The 18314-nt window shown below is 37.6% G+C and overlaps 1 protein-coding gene across 3 annotated transcripts in view; it reads right to left on the reverse strand.

The window, feature by feature from the left end:
• Positions 1-18314, reverse strand: part of USP25 (ubiquitin specific peptidase 25) — an 89586-nt gene that overhangs the window by 30355 nt on the left and 40917 nt on the right. For all 3 annotated transcript variants that reach the window (XM_065741850.1, XM_065741851.1, XM_065741852.1), the window contains exons 6-10: positions 9832-9918; positions 5272-5409; positions 4682-4758; positions 3900-3973; positions 2577-2725 (exon numbers count right to left, since the gene is read on the reverse strand). In XM_065741850.1, the coding sequence (XP_065597922.1) occupies positions 2577-2725; positions 3900-3973; positions 4682-4758; positions 5272-5409; positions 9832-9918 (525 nt within the window). The remainder of the gene's footprint in view (positions 1-2576; positions 2726-3899; positions 3974-4681; positions 4759-5271; positions 5410-9831; positions 9919-18314) is intronic.

An 18314-nucleotide genomic window follows, 5' to 3' on the forward strand; every position in this document is an offset into this window, starting at 1 on the left:
TTTGAACATTAACCCACATAACCTCTACTGCATGGCTGAGCCTTTTACATGCTACTTTTATAAAAATAGTGAACTAGATGAATATCCCATTAAAAGGGAATGTAGTGGGAAAAAGGATGAAGAAATCTTAACACATGACAACTACATCAATATCATTACCAGCTCTTAGGAATGCCACTTGAAGTCTTACTCAGAAGAGATGCAATTTGTTACAGCTACAATAAATTCTGCTCCTTTTGGTAATTCCAAGTTTTCTAATTTTAAGGCATTAATGTTTAAGCAAACTAACAGCTGTACTCACTACATCGCTTAAGTCCAGGGAAATATAACCTGTTTAGGAGACCCTATAGCAATAACAGTATTTTCTAGAGTATGACTTAATGTCACCTTTCTCATTTTGTCACTATTGTCAATGTTTATTTCACTCAATTTTCACATGCTAACCTAAACTAATTAAAACACAGCTTCACAGAGGTCAAATATTAACACTCTAGAATGGTATGTGATTATTCTTCTATCCTCTAAAGAAACATTTTTTAACCATTAAAGGTTGGAAAAAAAAAAAAAAGAAGCCAAAACCAAACCAAGTCTGACATTTCTAGTCAAGCATTAACAACTGAACTGACATTTTATGCATGAATGCACACAGATTTTAAGTTCAAGACAGCCTACAGTCTATAAGATGGACAATATTGTTCTTATTGTACCTACATACAAGATTTTACCTCACTTAAAGAAATTTTACTTTGAATTGTGCTAAGATATTAATATAATTCCTTTTTCCTCTTGTTATATTTCAGAAAACACTCATTTTAAGAAGTCATTTGTACAAGTGCTGGAATTAAAAAAAAAAAGAATTTGAAGCATCCTGTTAGAGAAGAACACAGACACATAAATACATTTGAAAATATGACTGAAAATATACACATTTGTTAACATCTAATTTGGTTGATCAGAATTTGATAAACATTAGCTAGCCAGAAAAAGTGACTGCAAAAGAGGTGCAACAAAACATCTGTTCCTAACAGAAATTTTAAGTAAAACTTCACATTGGAGGATGATATCTAAGTGCATCACTGAGGTTTGTAATTAAATGCTCTGCACATACTGAGATTGTTAAAGGCTGTAGTATTTCATTATTGCAAAAGTCACATAAAGAAAGAAACTATATCTGCCTTTTTTTATTTAAGCAGAAGAAACCTTTCAAGATTTTACATCTTTTAAGTAATTGCCACAGAATCACAGAATTGTAGGGGTTGGAAGAAACCTCTAGAGATAACTGAGTCCAGCCCCCCTGTCAAAGCAGCTCCCTAGCCCAGGTTGCACAAGTAGGTGTCCAGGTGGGTCTTGAACATCTCCAGAGAAGGAAACTCCACCACCTCTGTGCAGCCTGTGCCAGTGCTCCATCACCCTCATTTGTGCAGAACGTCCTATGCATCAGTTTGTGGCCACTTCCCCTTGTCCTATCACCACACACTTCAGAGAAGAGTTCAGCCTCGTCCCTTTGCCTCCCGTTCCTTAGGTATTTATAGACATGGATCAGATTCTCTCTGAGTCGTCTTTTTTCAAGGCTGAACAGACTCAGGTCTCTCAGCCTTTTCTCATAAGGAAGGTAATTGTGATGAAACATGCATGACTGTGTGAAGTACAAGTCATTCAGCCTTTGTAGGAAATAGGAATTACTTTATTTCCACATAAATAACCCACAGGTTACTTAAAGGAGTCTTGACAGAGAAAGATGGTGGACATACAAAAGCTTGACAACAAAAAGAAGGGACAAATCAGAATACATCTCTTTGTCCTACAATTATCATCAGTCCAGCTACCTCTTTTCCCTATCTTGTTACTTCTGCACAAGAAATTTCATTCATCACCTTGATTCAACATGACAAACTTCCTATCCCAGTTCCTAGAGGGGTTCCTTCTTTTTCCTTCCACCCATGCTTTACAGCACACGCTGACATTTGGGAGGAACAGCACTGGGACAGTTGGAAGGACATATTGGGAGGAACAGCAGCTCTTAGGAACAAGTGCTGTCCGTCTACTGCAGTGAACAAAGGAGAGGATAACTGTCCACTGCAATAGGCAGAGAAAGATTCTGTAAAAAGCCAATAAAATGGGAAAGGGGAAGAAGTATAGAGTGCCAAGGAATTACAAGAAAGAGCACAGAGGAATAGTAATAACTCTTTGAAGCAACAGTCGAACAGGCAGCAGGTACATGTTGTTTATAGCATGGCACAGGCAGTAAGTCAGTAAAAGCAGTGATCAACTACCACAGGGCGTTATAAACATGACATCTTTGGAGATTAAATATCAGTAACAGGTGGGAACCAGCCTGTGCCAATCACTTTACACAGTGCTATCATATAAGAAAAAAAAAACACACAAAACAACTCAATACTCAGAAGAAAGTACAAGCCCCCAGAATTAACAATCCAATTATGTCAAACATCAGGACGTGCAGAAGAATTAATAGTTGTTCATTTTTGTTTTGTGACAACAACAAAAATCCCAGGGAAAAGCATCAGGTACTACAACAACATTCTGAGAGAAGTGCCCCAGCGGATTCAACTCACCTCCTGACCAGACTTTGCAGAGTTTTCTGAATGGAGAGATTCAATTTCTCCTTCAATCATTGCAGCTTCTAGGCACTCATGCAGATCTTTAAAGCCATTGACCTGCAGTGGATACTGGCCAAACATTTCTGTGTTTTCAAATTTTTTCCCTTAATAGAAGAAATTAAACAGTTAAGGTTTTAGGAATTAACATTTACCTTTAAATCAGTAACAACTACAACTAACAAAAACGCACACCAAAACACCTAAGAAAACACGAAGCAAAACAAAAACGATCACCACCACCAAATGATCAACTCTAGGTCACCTGGGCTAATCTACGGAACTCCTACGTATGTTCTCATTGAGTAATTCACTCAGATGCGTGAAATGAAGCTAATGCTTTCGTATTTAGATAATTCATTTTGTTTCTATATGTAACAGGAAAAAGCATAACTCAATGTTCTGTGTGTGTAAAACTGTAGCGCCAAGTTAAAGCCCTCTTGCAAATAGCAGCTGAGTAATAGAGCCCTGCACAGCATCAGCAAAGTCAGTGGAAATGCTGGCAAGAAGCAGCTCTTCATACAAGTATTTCTTGCAAAAACAAACCACAAAAAGAGAGCATTTATTTTTTTCTGTTCTGAAAAGATCATAATTTGGTAACAGTGTATAAAGATACAAGCTCAAGCATGAAGAGAAATATAACTGACAAGTGACTTTAATTTATAATTTCAATTTATTTCATCCTAAAGTCAGTAACAAGTCTTCTTGCATCAGTTTCCTTGGTGTTCTTTGTTTTTGTTTTGTTTGTTAATATCTCCTCTGTTGAGGTGTGATTGTGAAAGATGAAAGAACCCAAATGCGAAGGAGTGATAATACCAGTAGCAAGGAATTCAGAGAACAGTTTTTCAGTCTGACAAGAAAGCATTAAAGTGTTCCAGGCCAAGGAACAATCTGGAAGCCACTTTAAAGATTATAGGTGCTTCATTCAAATGAATATTTAAATGCTCAATAAAATGCAGTCACTTGTCCTCTGTATACCATTAGAAAAATGATCATCAGTTCTTGCAATCATTTCCGGTCTGCATCTCACCTTAACTTCAACTATACTTCAAGACACAATCAACTTTTGAAAGGTAATGAAACAGTCATTCATGATGGCTAAAGTTCACCACATCCATCATCAGTCTCATCTTCTCAAGGCAAACCTTCTGATTCAGATCGCAAGTGTGTTCTCCAAGTACATCTTTGCAGACTGCTAAAATGTTACAACTGCATCACTCATCCGTGCATTTAGACTAACCCTGAAAAGATATCTTTAGTCAAATAAACTCAGGTACATACCTTCAAGTACACCAACTGCTAGAAATCGCCCATAAAATAACTCCACCATTGGGTTCTTTGGTTTCTCTCCGTCCCTGAAAACAGAAAGTGTGTTAGTGCAAGATCACAAAAAGCCATGAATTCTTATAAAAATGTCTAAGATACTTTAAATTTGTTATAGAAAAGCTATGTATTCTACTTAGTTACAGTTCAGTGTTTTGTACTTTCCTCTAATGGTAATAACAATGATTCACATGTTTGCAACAGTAAGTACAGCCTGAAAATTAAGTTTCAGAAGCACTTAATTCCAGGAAAACTTATGTAAATAAAATTAAAATCAAATTAAATTTGGAAGTGGTTAAATTGTACATAGCCCTTGTAAAAAAAAATACTTTTCAGGCACTATAGAAACAAATATATGCTCAGAAAGCATACACACACAAACTATGAGCATTCATCTTTGAGAAAAAAAACAGGAGCAATATTATGAAGAATTTAAACTATGGTATTGAAAAGTAAACTGCATTCAAATGAAAAAAAGGTTAACATTACTGGCAATACATACCTCTACTGTTTATACATTCTGGACTACATTCAGTAAGATTTTTAACATGGAAGAGGAAGGTCAAAAAGAAATCTCATAGAAAATTGAAGGTATCAGCACACAAGGAAAATTATATTTTAACTAATACAAGCTACAGGGTTGGATCTTTTCCAGCCATACAGTTAAAAGTAGATTTTCGTTTGGTTTATCTTTTCCTCAATTAAATGTTCAATACACAGAGCTAGAAAAAAAATCTTACCTCTCTTCTTCAGCTTTAATTTGGAAGGCATCTTCTAACCAATCTAATAATTTGTGTGTAAATTCACTAACATCTTGCTGTTGGAAAATATTTAACCATCAGTAAACATTCACATACATATTACAAAATACAATGAAGCGTCACCTTACAGCATAGCAGTATTCTCCTCTACAAGAATTCCAAAGTCACACAACACCTAAGACTATGCCATGATTTGTTTTTGTGTTTATTTTTTATTTTTTTTTTATGTGCAGCACTTAAAGTACATTAATGTTCTCATGTTCCTCAGCCTCTACAGAGTCTTGTGATACTTATTACTTGGACTCGGCTTTCATACCATAGCAATTCAAAGGCATCTTATGAATCCTATTGTTCAAACCCTTTGGTATCCAACAAATGGTGACTAATATTACTTTCACCAGGCACTAAATTCAGCATGTTGTTGTAATTAAATACCTTAACCATATAACCTCATGCAGGAAGAACAAAGCTTTTGAAGAAACAAAGCGTTTCTCAAAAAAGCAAAATGCTATTGCTATATGACCAGGTAAGAGCATACATAATTTTGAATAAAAATACATATAAATTACCTGTTGAGAATCATTTGATTTAAAAGCATCTTTAAGAATTTCAACTGCTCTAGATGGGTCAACATATTTTCTTTTTGAACCAACCAGAAGTGCAAACAGGTACCTCAATTCACGCATGAAAGGCAAATTCCTATGTTCCTGTATTTGAAGAATTAAAAATATTTAATAAAGCCGTAACAAAAATACAGTTTACAAAAGTGTTAGTGAATGAATTAAGCATACCTTTTGCCAATTGTCATACTAATAAATAAGCTTACTTGCATCACTACCAAGGTTGTGCTGCCTTTTACTCGTCGGATTTACCACAGAAAAACAGCATAGTTGAGGTTGGCAGGGATCTCTGTGTCCATCTGCTCCGAGCCCTAACTCAAGCAGGGTCATCCTGAGCATGGTGCCCAGGCAGCTTATGAAAATCAACAAGGAAAAAACTCCATAACTCTTTGGGAAACCTTGCCAGAGCTCTGACACCTACATAGTAAAGACACGCTTCCTGGTGTTGCAGGAACATCCTGTTCCAGTTTGTGCCCAAGACCTCTTGTTCTTATTACAAAATAATGTCCTATTTACAAAATAATGTAGTTTTCTGGAAAGAAAGCTACACTTCAGAAATGGAAAGCTTCTTGAAATCACATCTAGATGTGACTATTTAGCTTAAAATAAGGCTGAGTAAACAAGTTGACAGATCTGTTAATCCCAAAACCTACTTACTTCTAAATCTTACACATTCAGGGCAACAAGCCCAAATTCTCTATGCTTATTTCTATTAGGCCAGTATAATGAAGAATAAGTAAACTGAAACACAATCCATCACAACATAGAATAATCCACTGGCTTTATGGTGAGACTGGCTATCACTCTTAGTTCTCAGCAGGTAGTAGACACACTCATGAAACTAAAACCCACATAATATCCACTTGTACTTAGAACTAAGTATCATACAAAGAGCACAGTTGTCAGATGCCCATCAAACTGGAATTACTTGATGACAAACATGCTTATCAAAGAACAGACTTGGTTAGTCATCCCCGTGTCAATCCAGTATGCATAAAGCTTCTAGCACATAAAGGCTTTATTTCAGCTTTAAATACTATGGCAGTGAGGAATTAGAACACATTCTGCATAATACCTAAGAACTACTTCTAGTCATGTAAAATCTCAACAAATTTCCTTTTCCTTTTTAGTCCACTCTGCAAAACACTAATTACAACCAATGCTCACAGGAAAGGTCAAAGGCTTTATCAAATACCACCCTAATTCCACAATAAATTTTCATAATTTGAGAATAAAATTTAGTCTTTCATTCACATTATTAAAACAATTTGCAACTACAAAACAGGAAATGGTTCACTTTTTACAATTTTCACAGAGTGATCTACTAAAGATGATCAGAATTTCAAGTTTTACCTACATTTAATCAAAATTCTTCTGTACTACCTATTATCTGTTCATGTGCATGTGTTCATGTGTATAGACAATTGGCCACAGAACTCTAGATATCTCTGTTAAAATTAAATTGCAAGTACATTGACAAGGAGCACAACTGCATCACACAGATTTGGCCGAGTTTCAGGCATAATTGTAGCTTTCAGCTGAACAAAAGGGTATCGATTTCAGAAAATCAATAAATATAACTAAAGTCTAAAAAAGGTTTTCTAAAAGTAGGTGTTTTTTATTTTTTTGAAAGTGCTCTTTTAATGCATTTGTCACGATCCTTGACCAGAACATGCACAACGAAGTGATTCTCACTAAACAAAGCCTAATATCTTCTAGTAGATTTAGCCAGGTCATAAGACAAGGAGTTGCATATTTGAACTGATGAGTAAATACAACACAGAATAAGGACTCGATTTTGAAGCACACTCTGCATGCAACAAGAAAGAAGCTGAATTCAATTTCAAAATAAAAATTAAACGGAAAGTTATTACCTAAGATGTTGCCTACCTTATCACCTCACCTATCTTGCCTACATAAGCAACTTCTTCATGCATTGATTTAGGTCAATTCATGATTAAGAAATGCTTCTAAAACAATCTACATGTTTAATACACAGCAAGCATTCATTACTATCAATCACCATGCCAGCACACTGGCATACCAAATAATGGTGAAACAGGGAATGATGTCCTAACCTTCATAGCATATTAACTCTTCTCCTGTAGTAACTGATCATTTCTTGAAGACCTACTCGACACTAAATATTTACACAGCCTCCCTCTTAACAGCAAAAAAAACATCATGCTGTCACATGAACAGATAAAGAGTACTGGGAGAGAATATAGGATGCAGTAGCTACAGAGAATCATATTTTGTTCCACAGGAAGAAGCTGAGTGATATACTAATGAAGAAGAATGAATTTAACAAAGGAAGGAAAGTTGATTGGAGAATTTAAGTGTATGTTGAAGTTTAAAAGTCAAGAAAAGCAAAGTTCAATCAGATGAAATAAATGTATGTGGATTTTGTTGCTTTTGTGGTGGTGGCTTTAGTTTTATTTGTTAAGCCACAATTTTTACCAATGATTTCTGGATAGAAAATTTTGCACACCAAATTATTAATAGTGTTTGAATTCAATATATTGTTAATAAATGACAGAAACACTTCACTGTGCACTGAAGAGCAATTACAGGCTTTAATTCTATACCATGACAACATCACAATCCTAGCATGAAACTCAACTTTCCATCAATAAGAATCAAAACAAGATCCAAAGCAAGGTCTTGAAAATCTGAGCTTATTATAACTAGTTCAAGTTACACCCAGTATTTAATACTAGGCGGGGAAAAAGAACAAACAAGAACACACCACACATGCACGCACAAAATGAGAACAAAACACCACTACCCACAAAAAAAAAAAAATTATCACTGTAAGTCAAGATATCTGTTAAAACAAGTAAGCAGACAGAAATCTCAGGGCTTTTTTATTCCTTTTATTTCTCCCCCAAAAATATCTTAATGTTAATACAATCCTTTTTCAGCTTCAGATAAGAGACACAAGTATATGAATTAATTGCAATTCCACTCTGGAATCAAAGTTAAGTCTAAACACAGGAGAGGATATGAACTGCTCCCAGACATTCTCAGTTGTAGGCTTGCAAGCAAGCAAGCTTCCTACATGAATCCTATGATTTGTTGTCTCAATTTCATGCAGCCTTAATATTGTTTGTCATTACAAGAATTTCTAAGAAATGGCACTTTGGAATTGCTAAATGCATACAGATGCTAGTGACAATGCTTGAGTAAGATATTTTTCAAAGACAACAGCTTGTCATAATCAAATTCATACCATCTCTTACACATGATCTTGCCTTGGTGAAGCAAAGAATGATTTTATCCCATACTTCTTACTAGAATATACCAATCCTTCATCTACCTGTGATGTTTTCCTAATTCTATCAATGCTGTGTTTTCACAAAATCTCATTATTTAATGCAAAGATTTTTTTCCTAAAGAAAACAAGTGACAGCTTGCTCTTTAAGCAAAGGGGGGCGGAGGTGGAAAGAGAAGATTATACAGTTCTGACTGAACATGCAGCTTCCCTTTTATGGTGCATACCTAAAGGTTTAGAAAATGGACACTATCTCTATTTGTTTTCTTTGCTTTTCAAATTGCGGCTTTTTTTTTTTTTTTTTTTTACTAATGAACATTCCAGTCAATCCTCCAATGCCAAACAACTTTAAAAGCTGTCAACACACTCGCTTTATAAAATCTGAAAGAAATGGGCAAAAGACAATAGTTTATTACTCGATATGCAAAAAACTTACTGCTCTGAATTGCTGAAAATTAGGATACTAAATGTTTTTACATAACAGAGAGCAACTTCCTCTTCCTATTTCTTCCTTACAAAAGAATATTTAACAAAGAATTCACTGTGCTCCCATCCATCTTTCCTCAGAGGATATCCTCTAAAGGAAAATAACTTGGTCTATTTTGTCCCTCAGTTCATGCCCATTCCTCCACATTAGTCTAAGGTTACAAGAACTCTTAAGCCAACTTCTCTACTCCCCAGTGCTATATGAATACCATAATGAACATTGGAGAATTTATGTTTGCAATCACCTTACTAGAAGACTAGAAAAGGCCAGATCTTGAGTTACAAATAATTAGCACACATCCCTCACAAAAAAAAAAAAAGTCAGGCCAACAGTACCAATATTACTGGTAAAACTACACTGATCAAAATCATGCAGAGTAATCCAAAAGTATGTCTGTATCTGCAGCATAAGAGGATCAGAATAGAACACGTTTGTTCATACAAAGTACTTTCACATAAAAAATGTGCACTGGCATAAGTGTTACCACAGCTGTATCAGAGAAGACCATTTGACAAATTTAGTTTCAGTAGCAGTAGAATTTGTTTAGCATACAGGCCAGGATGTTAAGAAAATACTACTATATTGCGTAGCCAACATGTTTTAGGAAAGACCCATAATAGAAAGCTCAAAGCAATGTTAATTGACATCTATAAAATGTACTAATTTAAGCTACAGAGCAATAAAAAAGTTCAATTACAATAGAGAAATGTCCTCATCAACCACTATGAGAAATCAGCTTCTAATTTACCTTTTGGTTTCGGGGCAAGTCTTGAGCATTTGCAGGAGGATTGAAATTCAAAACTAGTCTTCGAAACTCCAGTAGGTTAAATAGTGACTGAAGAGGAAAAGAAGAAAAGTGTTTAAGCACTCCTGAAAACTCTAAAAAAGCTTAACTTTGTGAAACGTATTTTCAATACTACACAATTATTTTTTACAAAAAAAAAAAAGTTGTTTTCAACAATTATATAACTGGAATAAGAACAATATATGATAGGTAGAAGAAATTACTTTTCTAGAGCAATAATTTTATTATTAATTATTTATTATTTTATTAGTCAGCTATTAATTTTCAAATCAAAATGAAAGCTTTTTGGGCCACATTAAATTTGTCTTGTAGCTCCTGCATAATTTACCTCCTCAATGAAGAGTAGCGCTATCTTTGTATACACAACTAAATCCACTTGCAATTATTAGTAATTTTTGCATTCTGTCAATTCTTTCCATTATTGAAGGATGTGAACACTGCACATTAGAGTAAGGAAACCAGGCTAGACAACCTGGCAAGGAACTGCTGTTATTTTATGAACAACAGGACAAGAAAAGTTTCCTATGGGCACACCTACAAAGAACACAATACTGCTGTACAGAGCCTGGAACCAGGAGAGTACAAGAACAAGACTTTTGATCACAAGAATAAATGTTCAAAGCTGTAGCAAAGAATTAACATACTCATCACTTTGTAACTACATTCTTGCTTTTCTGAACAAACTTCTTCAGTTCAAGTGAGTTGCTTAAAAATGATTTAGGCTTAATAATATCACTTCATTACAACAGACCAGCATTTTGATGAAGAAAGGGTTACAAAAAGGATCTAATTTATCTTAATGTCGGAAAGACTCTCTTATTCATCCAACTTTAGTTATCATTTTTGTTTACACAATCTATAACATTGTTGGGGGTTTTTTTTGTTTGTTTTCTGTGTTTGTTTTGTTGGGTTTTTTTGCCCTCTTCACTTATTAGCTTTCTATTTTGGGAAGGCAGAACTTTCCAACCCTGGCAGTTGACTTTGATTGTGCAACTTGTCCTACACAGGTAAAGACATAAGTTACAGGCCACAGTGGATTTCACAGATTTCAATTCCACAATGAAGAAAGTGAGACTGGCTTTATGAAGATCCACTGGGTCTATTCTAAGAATTTAAAACATTTTGGAATAAAATGAATTTATGAGAAGTTGCGGCATTCCCAACTCTTCTCATAAAAAAGCTTTTTCTGAATTTTATATTTTCCCATACATCAGAGTATAGAGCACCTCCAAAGTCAGAAGGAAAGACCATCCTGATCTTGCTAAGCCAACACAATCAAGTAGGCAACTTTTTCTTTTTTCCTTCCCATTTCAATGTTCAGAATACAGGTTCCCCTTTTATCCTTCCTTACAGAGAAGGAAGATCAAAACACCAAGTCCTATGTTTACTTACTCAAAGCACAGGAAATGTTAACATTGAATTCAAGTGGCATTCTAGAGGTTCATACTAATTGAAGTTATGTCTTATGGTGTAACAGCATTCCACTGACGGGCTCTTCATCAAGCAAAACATAGCAATGTCTTACGTACAAGACAAAACAGCTGCTGAAATATAGTGTCTTGATTTCTCTCCATGACTAACCCAAGTGCTATCAAAGTGCCAAGTACATACAGAAAAGTTTATCTTTTTTTGCCTGACATTTGATCCATGTGCTTTTGGCATACATATCTTTAACCCAGAACTCTTAGCATGCAGCTCTAGTAAACCGAACTAACCTTTTTCAGCAAACAGTTGAGGACCATTTAGGCTTGATGCATCTTTTCATTTAGCTTTTTTCCATACAAAATTACTCTGGGGAGTTCTTAAAGGTACTGAGTTACTAAACTTTTCTAAAAAAAATTGAAGCCAGTCTTACATCTTACACTGGGCATGTTTGTTCTGAGAAGCAGCAAAACACTCACGCAGTAATTAACTGTCCGCAATGCTAATAGGACAGACTCATGTCATAGCTTTTATGCCAAGCTTTATCAACTTCAGGAAATTTCTCTTTACTTCTTCTTAGCATGCCCAAGACCAACTGGTGTTTGTGCAGTAAGTACTTCAGAGAAGAACCTCAGGGGACATAAACGAGCTCACCTAAAACTTCCTTGTAGCAGCATTACAGAATCATAGAACAGCTTTGGTTGGAGGGAACCTTAAAGTCCACTCAGCCCCATCTTGCTGTTGTGGGCAGGGTTGCCACTCACCAGATTAGCCTGCCCAGGATCCCATTCTATCTGGCCTTGCACATCTCCAGGGATGGGGAATTCATAGCTTTTCTGGGCAGGCTGTTCCAGGATTGTTAGGATTGAAATACACCCATGGAAATCATCCTGCACAATCTTGTGCTCTAAGCAAGACGTCCTGGTTTCATCCTGGACATCATACACGGTTTGGTTGTTGCTGAATGATGGATGCACAGGTGGGGCTGGACCAGGCCACTCGGCAGGAAAAGGCCACCGCCATAATGGCACAGGGTAGGGCTAAGACAGTGCCTGAATGAGGACAGGGGCCATTCCATACCACGTGGCGCCACACAGAAGGCCATAACACTGAGGGAAGCTGGCCACAGGCAGCACTGATAGGGGGCTGAGGGCATCGGTCAGCAGGGTGAGACCTCGTGCTGCTGGCATTAGGTGTCGTTCAGCAGGTGGTAATGCCACTGACCCACATATATTTTTATCATTGCATTTTGTTTCCACTTTCCTCCTCTGTCTTAGCAAATAGTTTTTATCTCATAAGTACCATTCCATTTCCAGTTCTCTCCCCCATGCCATCCTGGAGGAGGGAACGGTCACATGTTGGTGCTGAGCTGCTGCTGGGTTACATCACAACACAGACTAGCTGGGAGATCAGAGCAGACTGCTCAGCATTTTGTCCAGGCAGATTCTGACAGCCTTCGAAGTTCAGAATTTCTCTGGGCCTCTGACTCAGTCCTCACTCACTATTCAGAGTCGTTCTCCCACAGCTAAGCACATGGATGTGGGAGACAGTAGTACCAGTTAAAATTACCATGAAAATCAAGAACAAGCAAAAAAATAAAATAAAATAAATCATTTATTTGGTTAGTTCAAGGATTTCAAATACCAGTACTGAATGGTAGCAGAACGAATGTGTCTGCCTTGGTATAGGTAGTGACGCAGACGTACTAGGGCTGCTCTGAAAGTAACATCTCTTATTTTATTACGTTGGTCCATAACATCAGAGACAGATGTTGGTTGCATGGCAACAGAGGTTGAACCTTCCCATCAATATTCAGATACACTTTGTTGTATGCAACAGACAACGGCAGAAGGGCAGTTTGACAGAATGGCACCTAACATGGAAACACGCATGAAGCAAAGGTGTCAGTAAATCCCTCCATGCAGAAAAAATGCACCTATTGATACTCATTGACACTTGGTGAATATTGATGGAGACCAAACAGCAGATATGAGCACAGAGAGGCAGTGGTTGGCGTGTTTCAGCAGTGGCAACAGTGACATGAAACAGAAGCCAAGATCCAGGCAGCCACGTACAGCTGCCACAGCACAAAACGAAGAGCAACTATATCAGCTCATCCACACAAATGACCTCCTAATGGTGGTGACTATGTTGAAGAAGTGTTTTGTAGCACAGATTTTGTGCTATCAAATAGTGTTACTGTGCTCTTTGAATCTCATGTTGTAGTTCCCATGAAAATAAATAGGAGGCATTGCTTTCAGAGCAACCTACATATTTTCTGTCACGTCAACGTGAATTTGGTAGTTGAAGCTTCAAGAATATAAGATGTCAAAAATATTCACATTTCTGAATAATATACAACCTAGTTACATGGAGTCCAACCTGTTTCAGAATATAAGCAGCCTTGGTTGCACTTAAAAAATCCTGCCTATCTCCTTTTCCTTTCTAAGAGTCTAGGATTATCAAAACAAGGACCTTGATAGAATTCAGGTTGGCATAATAATGGATTAATTCTTAACATTCAAGTACTGTGATGTTTTATTAATATTGCAAGAATATAAATTAGCATATTAAATCCGTAACAGCTTAGTATGCAATACAGATCATTAACAGCTGCCAACAGAGACCCAAAATAGTAAAGGTACTGCCATCAAACATACTTGGGGAGTAGGAAAACAGTAATTCTACATGTAGATAAAAGAAAACTGAAGTTGTTGCATGCAGGTTAGGACAGACACTCTCTAATGGATTCTTATAAGATCTGTAAGCACGGGGCACTAAAACCAGCTATTTCTGGGGCAATTAACACATAGCTTTCCTTGATCAGGAATTTCATATTTGCTTCCACCATAGAGGACAAGAAAGCTAAAATTTTTGAGCAAGAGCTGATGAATTTTTAATACTGATTACCCTTCTAAAGTTTACATGGAAACGTCCAACTTTCTAGTACAACAGTCATCTTTTTATTCATTACAAAGATTAATGTCAGAAGGAAGAACCTTCAAATTATTCTCTGAAGCTCATATTGAAGAGATTCAGACTACTAATTCTAAACCAATCTGCAGGATGCCAAAAACATCTTTGTTTCACAGAAAATTACTGATGACACTTACATAGAATGAATACACCTGACCAATGTCACAGTAGCTGCAGATAACCAAAACTTTTCCTAATGCATTAAGCAACAGAAAGGAAAATACCTTGGTTACTAAAAAGGCTTAGCCAACAAAATAGGACGTACGTACAGGCACAGAGCTGGGACAGCACTGACTTTTGTAAAATATGGTCATCATTAAGGTTTCTCTTACAACAGCATCAAAAAGATCTGTGCAATTTCCATTCTTGTGGCATACTATTTTGTAGGCTCCCTTTTACTAAAGAGAACTGGATTAAAAATGGACAAGAATATCACCATTAGTGTATGTGAGAGCAGCAATACCAGTGTTTCTGCAGCAAATACTAGCAAGCAATTTGTCCAAATTAGCATTAAGGCTTAAGATTTAAGAGGAGAAAAATACAAACTTGAATTTTGGCAAAGAAAATTAAGGACTTTGGCTATAAATCAAAAATCAGAAGTTGTCTTATTCAGCTTAAAAAGTAAGTCTTTGGCACAGGGAAAGAAGCATGCATTCATACTGAATTCTATAATGAACCGCTTCATAGGTTCATAAGGTTGGAAAGGACCTACAAGATCATCTAGTCCAACCATCCTCCTCTCACTATCCCTAACCAACTACTAAATCAAATCCCTTAGCACCTCATCTAAACGCTTCTTGAACAGCGCTAGGGATGGTGCCTCAACCACCTCCCTAGGCAGGCCATTCCAGTGCCTGACCACTCTTTCAGAGAAAAAATGTTTCCTCAGGTCTAATCTAAATCTTCCCTGGTGCAACTTGTGGCCATTCCCTCTCGTCCTGTCATTATTTATCAGGGAGAAGAGGCCCAGCCCCTCCTCACCACAACCCCCCTTCAGGAAGTGGTAGAGTGCAATAAGGTCTCCTCTGAGCCTCCTCTTCAACAGGCTAAACAATCCCAGCTCCCTCAGCCGCTCCTCATAAGACTTGTGCTCCAGACCCCTCACCAGTTTTGTTGCCCTTCTCTGAACACGCTCCAGGGCCTCAATGTCCTTCTTGTAGTGAGGGGCCCAAAACTGAACACAGTACTCGAGGTGCGGCCGCACCAGAGCTGAGTACAGGGGGATGATCACCTCCCTGCTCCTGCTGGCTACACTATTTCTAATACAGGCCAGGATGCTGTTGGCCTTCTTGGCCACCTGGGCACACTGCCGGCTCATGTTGAGCCGAGCATCAACCAACACCCCCAGGTCCTTTTCCTCTCTACATTCTTCAAGCCATTCTGCCCCAAGCCTATAGCATTGCATGGGGTTATTGTGGCCAAAGTGCAGGACCCGGCACTTGGTCTTATTGAACCTCATCCCATTGAGCTCAGCCCAGCTGTTCAGCCTATCCAAATCCCTCTGAAGGGCCTCCCTTCCCTCAGGCAGTTTGACACATCCTCCCAACTTGGTGTCATCTGCAAACTTACTGAAGGTACACTCAATTCCCTCGTCTAGGTCATCAATAAAGATATTAAACAAGATGGGCCCCAAAACTGACCCTTGGGGGACACCACTCGTAACAGGATGCCAGCTGGACTTAACTCCATTAACCACCACCCTCTGGGCATGGCCCTCCAGCCAGTTCTCCACCCAGAGAAGAGTGAACCTGTCCACACCACGGGCTGCCAGTTTCCTCAGGAGAATACTGTGGGAGACCGTGTCGAAGGCCTTGCTGAAGTCCACGTAGACTACATCAACAGCCTTTCCCTCATCTACCTGTCTGGTCACCCAGTCATAGAAGGAGATGAGGTTGGACAAGCACGACCTGCCCTTTGTGAACCCGTGCTGGCTGGGTCTGATCCTCTTGTTGCCATGCACGTGTCGTGTGATTTCCCTCAAGATCATCTGTTCCATAACTTTCCCTGGTACCGAGGTCAGGCTGACAGGCCTGTAGTTCCCCGGGTCTTCCTTACGGCCTTTCTTGTAGATGGGAGTCACATCGGCAAGCCTCCAATCTTGTGGGACCTCTCCAGATAACCAGGAATGCTGATAGATGGCAGAAAGTGGCTCGGCAATCACCTCTGCCAGCACCCTTGGGTGGATCCCATCTGGCCCCATGGACTTGTGGCAGTTCAGATCAGGCAATAGCACTTAACTTATGCAGAATCATATTTTAGCTAAAAATTTACATACTCATTAACACACTAAAATATTCATTAAGATAACATTTAGTTATCTTGGGCCTTTTGTGCATTTCTGATTTTATATTTATTCAGATTTTAAAGCCACAAAGCAGAGACCGTGTGTACCTTCCCTCTGTATAGCAAGCATAGAGCAATCATCAAGAATGAATACAGTATCATTGTTCTAAAAGTAAACAGTAGAAAAGAGTTCTGCCTATGTCGCTAAATGCATTATTCTGAATAGGTTGCCTCAGACAATATGACAAATTAGGCTTGCATCCTTGCTTCACTTTGTAAATAATTTTTGGTGCTTTACTGTACATAGAGCTAGTTATTAGTGGGGTCAACTGGATATGATTACGGTTAACTTTCTCACTCATGCTGATAACCTATGTCAAAGAAAATGCAGAACAACATGGAATACATGCTAACCCCTGCACACATTAGCTCAGGTTCAGAAGGGTTCAGAAATAAAATGCTATTGCACTTAAGCTTATTAGTGATTTATCGCTTCTGCAGACTGAAGACTGAACATCAGTGTCATACTGCAAAAACACAAGCAACTTCACTAGCTATAAATTCACTTCTCTCCAAACCTCAAGACTTTTGAACTCTACACCACTAGTTCAGCAGCACTGCTTCTCTCTTATCTTTAAGGTCTTCTTCACCTTTTCTATACAACAATATACTTAACTTTGTCGTTCATATTCTTAAACCTAATCTTTTGATAAATGAAGTATATGAACAGGATTGTTTGTTGCCACTGCACTGACTGTTCTGCTTTATGTTCTGCGCTCCTTCCCACCCAGCACATCCCTGTAACTTACACTGGGGCTGCTTGCTACTCCATTTGTTCATGCCTTGTTCATGGTAAGTAATAAATCCTGTTTATTGGAATAGTGACTAATGGCAAGTATTAAATGTGGTCATCTGACCTATGTTAAAACTGATGCATACATCACATATCAGTAAAACATTCAGCAAACATAATACAACAATAACTATATGCTAAGAATAATGCTTAAACTAAAATGAAATCAACTGCTATATTTATTTGCATTTGCAAATGAAATTACGTTTTACTTGCAATGTAGAAAATCAGTGTTAAAAATAAAAGAGAATTTTAAGTATATTTGCCTCCTAGGCAATTTGCAGCCCTATGTACTGTCTTCCACCTTTTACAGAAAAAGACCTTACAAAATGAGGAAATCCCCCAGAGCATAATCTTGATGTTGCTTCTTTCCCCTCTGCACTGATAATTTGGCACAATCGAAAGCTTTCCTGGAAATCCACATGTTCTTCAGAAAAATCCATTTAAGTAAGAAAAGGCAAATCTCATGGCTGAATTTGTGCAGAACAACTCTACTTGCACAGTGGATTCAGGAAAAAGCTCAGAATTTTCAGTCACAGAGATACTCAATCATAGATCTTAAAAGCTTTGGAAAGTAGCTCAGAAAACATATTTATTCATAAATGGTCAACAATTCAACATTTCGAACTGCTGAAAACCAGTTTTAAGCTGTCATGCTTTGTTTTTCTAGAAGGCTTTGCTCTAACGTGGAAGATGGAAAACAGTTTTTGTACTGTTTGATCTAGAAAGTCAACCTAACCTAAGAGCTTATGCACACTTGGGTTAAGTCAACACTTTAAATCAACAACTCATCATAGCATTACCAGCCTGCAGTTAGAAAATGTTTACTCATTTGAAGCAACAAATTCAGAACATGACTGTAATTCAGAAGACTGATAAGAATGATCTGAGA

The sequence above is a fragment of the Cyrtonyx montezumae genome, unplaced genomic scaffold, assembly GCF_038088225.1.
Source record: "Cyrtonyx montezumae isolate F1298 unplaced genomic scaffold, pur_monq_1.0 scaffold_3, whole genome shotgun sequence".
Taxonomy (NCBI): domain Eukaryota; kingdom Metazoa; phylum Chordata; class Aves; order Galliformes; family Odontophoridae; genus Cyrtonyx; species Cyrtonyx montezumae.